This window comes from Polypterus senegalus, chromosome 12, assembly GCF_016835505.1.
Source record: "Polypterus senegalus isolate Bchr_013 chromosome 12, ASM1683550v1, whole genome shotgun sequence".
NCBI classification, from domain to species: Eukaryota; Metazoa; Chordata; class Cladistia; order Polypteriformes; family Polypteridae; genus Polypterus; species Polypterus senegalus.
This window is the reverse complement of record NC_053165.1, coordinates 151507265-151520046: the sequence shown is the minus strand read 5'-3', so window position 1 is coordinate 151520046 and position 12782 is coordinate 151507265. Positions and strand designations below refer to the sequence as shown.

General features: G+C 38.0%; 1 protein-coding gene across 4 annotated transcripts in view; it reads left to right on the top strand.

Moving 5' to 3' along the window:
• Positions 1-12782, top strand: part of dmxl2 (Dmx-like 2) — a 142611-nt gene that overhangs the window by 56336 nt on the left and 73493 nt on the right. For all 4 annotated transcript variants that reach the window (XM_039770331.1, XM_039770328.1, XM_039770329.1 and 1 more), the window contains exons 9-13: positions 718-892; positions 1414-1620; positions 8578-8840; positions 9048-9753; positions 10129-10250. In XM_039770331.1, coding sequence (XP_039626265.1) covers positions 718-892; positions 1414-1620; positions 8578-8840; positions 9048-9753; positions 10129-10250 — 1473 coding nt within the window. The remainder of the gene's footprint in view (positions 1-717; positions 893-1413; positions 1621-8577; positions 8841-9047; positions 9754-10128; positions 10251-12782) is intronic.

Sequence of the window (12782 nt, the reverse complement as noted above, 5' to 3'; positions counted from 1 at the left end):
AGAGCATAGTGTTTTTGTTGGCTTGCCCACCTGTCCGCCCACCTGACTGTTACCAGCATTCAACGCAATGTACTGGAGTGTAAAACTATTGCAGCTGCTACCTCACAATCTGTCCTTATTCCCCGGATTTCTCTGACCCCATCAGATTCAAATTTGCCTTTTACTTTTACATGCAGACAATTTCCGGTTAGATTGGCCTTTGCAATGACAATTAATAAGGCACAGAGCCAAATTTTCAAAAAGATATGCCTGTACTGTATCTGCCAAAACCAGTTTTCAGTCACGGACAATTGTATGTTGCTCTCTCCAGAGTTCCATCTTTTCATTCCCTCACAGTCGTATCCTCAAACCCACTCCATTTGGATAACTGTCTTTCAGGAAGTGTTCACCCATCAATAAATAATTATGTGGCGTATGCTACGCCGCGGGTTGGCTAGTATATAATATTTGTTAACTGTGTAATTTATTTTATATATTCACCCAATTTGTTCAGCAACCTGTTATCAAGATTGTTTGTGATTTTGAGGATTTTGAAGTAAATGAATAGGTGTTGAAAGGTACAGTTTTTATCAATAGTTATTTCTGTGGTTGGCAGTATTTATGTTAACTAGTGAAAACAAAATCTTTTTGTTTACTGCATATTTAGCCACCTTACAGCTGAATACAAAAAACAGTGAATTTTGAGAGTTAATTTATGGCCAATATTGTATTCTGCAGACAATCCACCACTTTAAGCATCTGAGAAGAGGTCGCAGAAGATCTTCTGCCCTTGTAGCGCATACAGAGGTTTTGCCAAGCCAGCTTGGTTCCCATGAAGTTCATAGACACATTTCTCATCACGCTAATGCACTTTGCCATTTTCACATTGCAGCAAGTATCAACCCCAATACAGGTAATGTAATTGATTTTTTTTTTCTTTTCATAATTTTTATAAAGAGCTAGGAAGGAGCACTTGCTTGAGCCAAGAATCATTTGGTAATGCATTTGTGTCTTCACCAGACATCAAGAATACTTTGTCATTACATTATGAAACAAGAACAAAGAGCATGTGTGTGATTAGAAGTTTGGACTTCCTGATATCTAACCCTGTTTTGTTTTTTTTAACGTTAATATTTCACTAGTATGCCTTAAAAATAATAAAATTAGTTGCCCAAACTTTAACCTGAACATGGTGAATTTGAAAAAAATGTCAATTTGAACATATATCTTTTTAAAATAACACATTTTTAAAAGTCATTTCAACCATAATTAGATTTTTTTCTAATTTCACTTTATCATTTTTTTATAATATATTTCATTAAAATTCTCAATATGTTGTTTTAAGTATGCTGGGGTAAAAAACATCTTGATGAAAATAGTTCTAGATCTTGAAACTAACTTATTTTGAATTTATGAACTTTTTTTTTTTTTTAGATATACCTTCTTTGTTGACTGGAACACCTTTTACATTTGATGAAGGAAATGGTGGTTTTGTTATCCACTGGCTTAACAATAAGGATCTCAGTTTCACCTCTTCAATGGATTTATTTATGCAGCAGCTTAGGAAGATCTCTGACCAGCAGCTCGAGCATGCATGTGAAGAGCTTGATCATGAAGGCTTACACATGAAATTTGACCTTGGTAAATAACTTAAACGTTTATTTTATTGTGTAAAGGTTTATAGACATGAAATGTAAGAAGTTGTTTACGTGTTTGCAGCTGTCAGTTAGTGTTGGGAGCTTTATTTGACAAATATACAGGACTTCATTGAAACAGAAATGAAATTGAATAAGAGAATGTTTAACGTTCATTTTGGTGTTAAAATGTAAGAGATGCTAATTAATCATCATTAATTGCTTTAATAGTTAAATCTGATTTTAATGGAAACAATTCCAGGAAAGACAATGGTGATTGGAGATGGAAAGGCAAGAAGCATGGAAGGAGGTGGGATTTTGTCTGTTTGGTCTTGATTTTGAGAAGAACTCTCTTCAGAGCATGGCAGTGTTCTTATAAGAAATATAGCATTAAAAAGGAAAAAGTTTAGGATATACAAAAGTTTATATTGGAATTATATTGTTACATTTTTTAATTGTATGTTAATGGGGTGAAGGTTAATGCTACTTGTAAAAGTTGCATCTTAACGAGTACTTATTATCCTAAATGCAAACAAAATAACATTGCCATTTTAATTAAATGTTTTATTGAATTGCTAAAGTGTAATGTAGTGGTTATATAATTTATCTATATTAGCCTATAATCATTCGTCTACATTTTCTTTGCTTTTGACATACAGCAGTAGGAAGGCAATCCAAAGACAAGTACATGGTGGTATCTTCTGTATCTTGTCTAGCTTCCATATGTTTTGGAAGCCTTTACTCTTTGAGAACAAAGCATTAGTGACATTGTACTATTATTTTTTATGCATTACCGTATTTCATATTTTTGTACTGAATTTAATGTACTGTATGTAAGTGTGGAGCAGAATTATAAGATTTTTGTTTTCAAGCAGAAGTCGTAAGCTGTGGAAATACTGTTTATGTAGTTGCCTAAGGCAAATGAGAAATATTCTAATGAGAATAGATCATTCAGCTCAACATTTCTTATCAGCTATTATTTATTTCATGGTTTCAAATTACAGGTACATGTTGAAGGTTCACCAAGTAATATGATGCATATAGTGGTTGGAAACACATTATATACATCAGTCGATCTCAGTGTGAAAAAATGCTTTTCTTTAGTGGGGGTCACTTTAGTGCAGTTTTCAACTTGTGTCTGATATGTCTGAGTACAAGTCTTTATTGCATTTTTATCTTTGACTGCTATAGTGATCCTCCAAACAGCCAATCACGTGACCACATTTTTTTCAGTACAATACACACACTGAATGTGTATGCAGCATGTAGACATGGAAAAAGTTTTAAGTTACTGTTCAACTGAATATTAGAATGGTCAAAATGTTTAATCCAAGTGAATCTGACCATAAGAGGCGCGTTGGTTGTTAGATGTCTTTTCTGAAGCTGCCTTCCTTGGGATTGCTGCACATTACAGTCTCTAGATCAGGGGTGCCCAATGCGTCAATCGCGATTGACTGGTAGATCGGAAAGGTAGTACAGATAGATCGTGTTGCATTCAAAAAAAATTTTTTTTAAATGTTAGTCTATCATATATCCTCCCTATGGCATTTGCCACTTGATTGACATACAGGGCGGCCAGCCTAAGATCTATTTTCTTCTAACACACTGGTCATCCCGCACGCACGGTCAAACGCGTGCGCTACTGCAAAACTCCGACTGTCTAAGTGATCTAGTTAGCCTTCCAATTTATATCGACTAAATAAAGGATTTTAAAAAAATTGTTTGGGGAGGGTATGGGCTTGATGTGGAATTGAAAGAGGATTTTTTTCTCACAATGTCACAATCGAAGTGCGTTTGTCTGATCTGTCAATCTATCATTGCTATTCCAAAGAAGGAAAATGTGGAAAGGCACTTTCGAACTGTTCATAAAAACTACGAAACTGACTTCCTTCTGAAAAGTGATCTGAGAAAGAGAAAGGAGAAGGAACTAAAATCGCAGTTAATCAGACAGCCATCATTTTTCACTCGGCTGAATTCAAAAGCTCCTTGTCTGCATAATTTGGCTCTACTTATTTATACGAGTCAGCCTTTTCCCACATAAAGATTATTAAATCTAAATACTGTAGTGACCATAAATGTATTGAATTGTTATTGTGACATAAAGGTTATTCAGTTATGCAAGGTACGAAACCATATATTTTATGTATAAAGTACTGTGCAAAAGTTTTAGGCAGGTGTGAAAAAAATGCTGTAAAGAAAGAATGCTTTCAGAAATATAAATAATGATTGTTGATAAAAAATGCAAAGTGAGCTAACAATAGAAAAATCTAAATCAAATCAATATTTGGTGTTACTACCTTTTGCCTTCAAACCAGCATCAATTCTTATAGTTACACTTGCACAAAGTCAGGGATTTTGTAGGATTATAGTCAGGTGTACGATCAACCAATTATACCAAACAGGTGCTAATGATCATCAATGTCACACGTAGGTTGAAACACAGTCATTAACTGAAACAGAAACGGCTGTGTAGGAGGCTTAAAGCTGGGTGAGGAAGAGCCATACTCTGCTACCAAGGTGAGGTTGTGGAAGACAGTTTCATGTCATGGAAAGATTGAGCACAGCAACAAGACACAAGGACTGGGGTTTCAAGATGTGCTGTTCAAGTTTTTTTGAAGAAGCACAAAGAAACGGGCAACGTTGAGGATCGTAGACGCAGTGGTCGGCCAAGGAAACTTAGTGCAGCAGATGAAAGACACATCAAGCTTATTACCCTTCGAAATCGGAAGATGTCCAGCAGTGCCATCAGCTCAGAGCTGGCAGAAACCAGTGGGACCCAGGTACACCCATCTACTGTCCGGAGAAGTCTGGCCAGAAGTGGTCTTCATGGAAGAGTTGCTGCCAAAAAGCCATATCTCCGATGTGGAAACAAGGCCAAGCGACTCAAGTATGCACGGAAACATAGAAACTGGGGTGAAGAAAAATGGCAGCAGGTGCTCTGTACTGATGAATCACAATTTGAAATATTTGGCTGTAGCAGAAGGCAGTTTGTTTGTCGAAGGGCTGGAGAGCGGTACAATAATGAGTGTCTGCAGGCACCAGTGAAGCATGGTGGAGGTTCCTTGAACGTTTGGGGCTGCATTTCTGCAAATGAAGTTGGAGATTTGCTCAGGATTAATGGTGTTCTCAATGCTGAGAAATACAGGCAGATACATATCCATCATGCAATACCATCAGGGAGGCGTATGATTGGCCCCAAATTTATTCTGCAGCAGGACAATGACCCCAAACATACAGCCAAAGTCATTAAGAACTATCTTCAGCGTAAAGAAGAACAAGAAGTCCTGGAAGTGATGGTATGGCCCCCACAGAGCCCTGATCTCAACATCATCGAGTGTGTCTCGGATTACGTGAAGAGACAGAAGGATGTGAGGAAGCCTACATCCACGGAAGATCTGTGGTTAGTTCCCCAAGATGTTTGGAACAACCTACCAGCCGAGTTCCTTCAAAAACTGTGTGCAAGTGTACCAAGAAGAATTGATGCTGTTTTGAAGGCAAAGGGTGGACACACCAGATATTGATTTCATTTAGATTTCTGTTTTGTTCATTCACTGCATTTTGTTGATTGATGAAAATAAATGCTCAACACTTTCATTTTTGAAAGCATTCTTTGTTTACAGCATTTTTTCACACCTGCCTAAAACTTTTGCACAGTACTGTGTGTGTGTGTGTGTGTGTATATATATATATATATATATATATATATATATATATACACAGTATATATCATTTTTTATGTAGGTAGATCATTTCGACCTGGTCATTTTAAAAGTATCTCGCAAGCTGAAAAAGTGTGGGCACCCCTGATCTAGATCTTAATGAGAATGGGACAATAAAGTATAAAAAAATACAGGGAATTGCAGTTCTGCAGCCTGGTAGAGAATGACCAGAGAATTTCAAGCTTAAGGAAGGGAACAGCTTAAACAATAGATTTTTGCAAATGTTTTGTGCAAAATGAATTCTCTGAATGCGTAACACATCAGAGATTGAATTGAATGGATTACAGCAGCATGCTCCACTTCTCTCATCTAAGAACAGAAAGGTGAAGTAAGTCTCCAGAACAGAGCCAGCCTTCCAGATTGTGTTTTTAATGCTGTTGAAACCTCCTAATATCATGCTACTGGTCCAAAATAACGCTCTGTAAGGGATTACCCTTGGAACTACAAATGGATAAAAAGAAATAAACAGAAATGTTCTGCCCACACCAAGGAACCAGTGCATCCTCCAGAAATACAATCAACCCTGATAGTATTCTTTTGCAATTTCATTGTTTGCAGCTGAATTCAAATTTCTGTCCATATCATACCTCAAGGTGCTTACTCAGTGTATCTGGGACATCTCAAATTCCACTCTGTAGATGAAGGCCAGAGTCAGGGAAGCTTTTCTCTTCCTCAAGTTCATCATCATCATCTCCTTGGTTTTGCTAGTATTGGCTCTTACCTGGCCTTGCCTGCATGACTCAACAAACTCGCACACCAAGCCTGTGTATTCCTTTGCTCTCTCATTATACAATCCATAATTGCAGAGTTATTCAAAAACATCCTCTGATATCATGTCCCATTACTGTGTGGAAAGTCTGATGTGTTCAGGATGAACACAGAACAGCACATGGCCATAGATTTCTCAGCAACTATGGAAAAACCTAGTATGTCACATCTTTCAAGTTTTCAGCAAATTGAGAAAATGATGTCGGCCCTATAATTAACGATCGCTAGATTTTATTTTTCCTGAGCTTCACATACACAATATTGTTTTTTGTTTTTTTTCTTGAATCAACAACACCTGCCATTTAAATCACATAGTTGCAGCATTGAAATCACGTGATGTATTCCAACGTTTCCATTGGTAGGCAGTCTTTCCTCCTTGGTCAGTAGAGTTGCTAGGTTTTTGTCTTGCAGTATGTAAAATATTGTGTACATATAAACTTCTTCCATCGTGCTATGACCAGAATGAAGACATATTTGGCCATCACCACTACCTTATAACCTCAGGAAAGACCTAGTAACTCCAAAAACCAAACAAAATCAATTTTGAAAGAAAACAAAATGGCAGTTACTAGGGTTTTCCATTGCACATGAAATTTGCTGGTCATCCACTCTGACACTATGCTCTATAGCCTCATAAATTGTCATCTAAATACCTTGTGGACTGATGAGACAAAAGTTGAACTTTTTGGAAGGCAAATGTCCTGTTACATCTGGCGTAAAAGGAACACAGCATTTCAGAAAAAGAACATCATACCAACAGTAAAATATGGTGGTGGTAGTGTGATGGTCTGGGGTTGTTTTGCTGCTTCAGGACCTGGAAGGCTTGCTGTGATAGATGGAACCATGAATTCTACTGTCTACCAAAAAATCCTGAAGGAGAATGTCCGGCCATCTGTTCGTCAACTCAAGCTGAAGCGATCTTGGGTGCTGCAACAGGACAATGACCCAAAACACACCAGCAAATCCACCTCTTAATGGCTTAAGAAAAACAAAATGAAGACTTTGGAGTGGCCAAGTCAAAGTCCTGACCTGAATCTAATTGAGATGCTATGGCATGACCTTAAAAAGGTGGTTCATGCTAGAAAACCCTCAAATAAAGCTGAATTACAACAATTCTGCAAAGATGAGTGGGCCAAAATTCCTCCAGAGCGCTGTAAAAGACTCATTGCAAGTTATCGCAAACGCTTGATTGCAGTTATTGCTGCTAAGGGTGGCCGAACCAGTTAATAGGTTCAGGGGGCAATTACTTTTTCACACAGGGCCATGTAGGTTTGGATTTTTTCTCCCTAAATAATAAAAACCATCATTTAAAAACTGCATTTTGTGTTTACTTGTGTTATATTTGACTAATGGTTAAATGTGTTTGATGATCAGAAACATTTTGTGTGACAAACATGCAAAAGAATAAGAAATCAGGAAGGGGGCAAATAGTTTTTCACACCACTGTATATATATATATATATATACACACACAGCATATATCATTTTTTATGTAGGTAGATCATTTCGACCTGGTCATTTTAAAAGTAGCTCGCAAGCCGAAAAAGTGTGGGCACCCCAGATCTAGATCTTAATGAGAATGGGACAATAAAGTATAAAAAAATACAGGGAATTGCAGTTCTGCAGCCTGGTAAAGAATGACCAGAGAATTTCAAGCTCACACATCCACTCTGACACTATGCTCTATAGCCTCATAAATTGTCATCTACCCTTGAAGTAGTCAGAAATCCAAGACACTGAAGGGGCATTAACCTTAGCTCGTATCCCAGCAGTAATTAAAAAAATCTCTTTAGAAGTCAAACATGATTCTTATAATTACATGCAGTATTTGATCCTTAAACAACCACTTTGTCTAAATAAAAGTAGGCCTTGTGTTACATATGCTGTTGTTCTGAGCAATGTATGCCTGATAGGAAAACTAAAGGGGTCTAATGTTTTCACCTGGTGTCTGGCATAATCTTATATATAAATATCTACACGTGGAAGAGTGTGTGTCTGTCCGGCCCGGAAGTAAGAGGTGGAGTCGGGGTAAGGGCTCCACCTCCTAGGAAACAGAGAACTTGCTTAGCCATTAATAACATAAGCGAGGCCAGCACTTCAGCAAGACTAAACCTCAGAAGAAAGACAAAGTCACTTAGCCGCTAACATCGGCAAAATGGTGTCTGTTTTACTTTTCCTTCCGCCGCTAATGCACAAGCGATGCAAGCATGTCGGCAAAATGAATCCTCCTAGGAGAGAGATGCCCAAATTAGTTCCTTTCAATTACCTGACATCTCTACGTTTCATTTTTTTTTTCCTGACGATTTCAATAGTTTCTACGATCCCGGGCTTTTTACAGCATGGCCTTACACAGCTAGTTTTGTATAGGCCTTTCCTGGGTTTCTATACTTTAAAAATCCTTCAATGCTGTTTGGTGTATGTATTTGAAGTTGGGTTGGTCATATTACATGCATTTCAATATTTTTTGTATTTCATAGATTTAGATGATGCATCAGATAAAGGTTCATCGGAGCACGAAGAAGCTGAGCAGGAAGGAAGTACAAAAGCATCATCTCCAGGTTCAAGTACTAGTGTCCCACTCCCTACTGTGCTGCTTGATCGCAAAATGGAAATGCTTATTACAGAGTGGAACAAAAACCCAGACATGCTGTTTACAATACATCCTATTGATGGATCATTTTTAGTGTGGCATGTGAAATATTTAGACGAATATATTCCAGGAATCTTCAGGCAGGTTCAGGTATATTATGCATTACCTCTTTTCTTTATTATACTCTCTAGATCCAGTGTACACAGAATACTTTCTGCATACCCCTCTTTTCTTAGTTATTTAGAGTTAAATATATTGACCTATCCCGGCCCCTTCTTCATTGCTTCATCTTTCATTGAATATTTTTAACCTTCCAGTGATTAAAACATGTCTGATCTTTTTTTTTGTTTAAAAAAGGTTTCATTTTCTTCTCGAATTCCTGTTGCTTTTCCCACTGGTGATGCCAATTCTTTAAGCAAGAATATTATGATGTATGCCTGTACATTTCCTGAGAAAGATTCAGTTGAAACCAGTCCACAAAAGAAGAAGATAAGTAAAACCATTCCTCAAAGTGCATCAACAACGAATGTGATCAACTCACGAACTGGACCATTGGTGGCAACTGTAAATAGCCCTGCAGTGATGATGGTTTCCAAACACATCGATGGATCCCTGAATCAGTGGGCTGTTACATTTGCAGAGAAGTCTGCCTTCTCCTCAGTCTTAATGGTTACCCACAAGTTTAGATATTGTGGACATCGCTTTCATCTAAACGACTTGGCTTGCCATACTGTACTTCCATTATTGCTGACTTCTTCACATCACAATGCCTTGTTAACACCAGAGTTAGAAGAAGACTGGGATTTGGAAAAAGAGAAGCGAATGTTGCAGACTGTAAAGCCATTAAGGGGACTTTCAAAAGCACAGCTAAAGAATGCAGCAACTCGAACCTTCCATGACCCTAATGCAATATATAGTGAACTGATCCTTTGGCGTGTTGATCATATTGGACCTTTGTCATGCACTGGGGGTGTTTCTGAGTTAGCAAGAATAAATTCTCTTCATACCTCTGCATTTTCCAATGTTGCCTGGCTTCCAACATTAATACCAAGTTATTGCCTCGGTGAGTTTCTCGTTATTTATTGATTGACTGATTGATTGTGGTTTTGCACACCAATAGTAAAGCAGATGATGAATGTGCTGCCATATACTGTTGTTATAGTTTTCACATCTCTGCTGATTTGTGTCATTTCTGCAGGTGGTTTCTGTATTCTTGTAGACACTAAGCCACCATTTATGCATTTAAATCTTCAACAGCATGTTTCTTTCCTACCCAGAAGCAGTTGACATGTTGTCCTGTAATAGTTCTCTTTATATTATTATAATACTTAAAATAATAGCAATCTATTTAACTTTTTCTTGACCTTTTTAATTACCAGTAGCCATTATGTTGTTTTAATTACTACAATTTAACTAGATTCATCAATTTTTATTTTAGGTACATACTGCAATTCTGCAAGTGCTTGCTTTGTGGCTTCTGATGGTAAGAATCTTCGGCTGTACCAGGCTGTCGTGGATGCTCGAAAACTTTTAGATGAACTTTCTGACCCAGAAATTTCTGTAAGTTAACTCTTCAGTTTGCTGTTTTTCATACTTTTGGTCTCAAGCATTTCATGGCAACTAACTTTTCTCATTACCAACAGAAAAAGACAGAAATCATATATGGGAGAACTTCTGAAAAAACTAATTAAGTTTTAACACTTCTTTGGTCACATCTAAAAATGAGACCCCTTCACTGCTTAATTCTGTACTCCTTTTTAAGTAAGGTTTAAAATAACACTAGCTCCATATTACGTTTTTATTATATAACAAACTGCACAAATTTCCAGAAGTCTTCTATACTAATAAAAGGCAAAGCCCTCACTCACTCACTCACTCACTCACTCACTCACTCACTCACTCACTCACTCACTGACTCATCACTAATTCTCCAACTTCCCGTGTGGGTGGAAGGCTGAAATTTGGCAGGTTCATTCCTTACAGCTTCCTTACAAAAGTTGGGCAGGTTTTATATCGAAATTCTACGCGTAATGGTCATAACTGGAAGCTGTTTTTCTCCATTTACTGTAATGGAGATGAGCTTGAACGCCGTGGGGGAGAAGTTTCGTGTGACATCATCACGCATCCCACGTAATCACGCAGTACATAGAAAACCAGGAAGACCTCAAAAAAGCGCTGAAGAAAACATGCATTATATAATTGAGAAGGCAGCGAAACAATAAGAAGCGAGCGAGTGACATATACAACCATATTGATGAGTTCTGCTACTTCGGAAACAAAGCACGATGTAAACCTACACTTTAAATTAAGTTCATAGACAGGCTGCTGCTGGCGTTTGTAATTTAGTGCCTGCCCATATAAGGCCGTCCGTCAGCGGCAATCCAATAGCAAACTCCCACTAAATATTCACGGGTGAAGGACTGTGCTTATGGAGAGGAAGATGAGATGGTCAGGGTGGTGTTTGACACAAACTCAGCGAAACTGCGAGAGAAAGTTTTAAGTGCCAGGACTAAGGTAACATTAAATACAGCCATGGACATAGCACGAGATGGCACCAGCACAGCTGGGAACCTTCGATGCATGTACACCGAGCGGCTCACGTGAACTGACGCAGTGCACAGATAAAAGCAACAGTTCCAAAGAGCTGAACAAAACCGAATTACACAATTGAAAAGGCAGCAAAAATATGAAGCGCCTGATAAGCATATTCATAAATCCAGCTACTGCGGAAACAAAGCACACGGTGGAAAAAGTCAATGTCCCGATAAAGGAAGACAGTGTAAAAAAAACCCGTGCATGCAGTGTGTCAGGTCTCAGATAAAGAAGAAGACGAGCTGTTTATTGATGCAGTAAGAAATGAATCGATGAATGAAACCTGTCATCTTTACAACGATTGACAAACACGGAATGTAACTTGAACACAACACATCCTACAAATACAAACCTGATTGAAAGAAATAATGATAATCAAATCCTTGATGACAGCAACACTCAGTAACACTCACAAAACAAATACTGTATATTGACAGTCATGTTACGTTATTTTTAAAATGTTCCCTTTTCTTTTCTAGCTTTTTAACACACTACTTCTCCGCTGCGACGCGGTATATCTATATATGCATATATATATATATATATATATATATATATATATGTATATATATATATATGCCGATCTACATACTCGAATAATGGATACTTTATTCACCATCAATGATTGTTTTGGTAAAGCCATACTCAGTGTATTCATTAGATGAACGGTAAAAAGTAACAGCGAGGGAGGATGCAGGCTGTAGTGCGTCAACTCTATTTGAATTGCGCGATCACATTTGAAAAAATATATCTTTTCAAGTTCTATTTAGTCCATATGTGTCAAACTCAAGGGCCGGGCCACATCCGCCCGGCGTAATTATATCCGCCCGAGATCATTTTATATACTGTATTATTGTTATTAAAGCCCGGTATATGAAGCGCTGGTAACACAATAAACTACAGATCCCATAATGCAGCGCTTCAGCCACCTTGCCGAACAAGTTATTGCGAAGCTAGCTCACACGATGCTGAAGAGAAAAGTTGATTCTGAAAATAGAGCCTTTAAAAACCGATGGGAGGCTGAGTATATGTTTACTGAACCCGTGTGTCTCATTTGTGGAGCTAATGTGGCTGTAATTACAGAATTTAATCTAAGACGGCACTATGAGATAAAACATCAGGGTAACCTGAATGCAATGCAGAAGATACAGAAAGCAGCATAATTAAATAAGAATCTGACACTTCAGCGGACGTTTTAACCCGTGCACAATCACAAAGTGATTTCAAGTGAAGCTGCTTTTATGGGAGACACAAATGCACCAGTGCACCTTGCCCCACTTTCCCTGTTGCCAAGTAATGTTAAACCAAGTCGTCACTACGGTGTTCCCAAATCGCGCTTTGCTGATAAACTGAGCGCATGCGCACTGAGTTTGCACGGCGCTTTGGTGACTTTGAAGAACAAAAAAAGTCCGTCTACATGCGGCTCGAACCTTGTGCATGTTTGGTAGCACATATCTGTGTGAGAAGCTCTTCTCAGTGATAAAGACTAACAAAACAGCA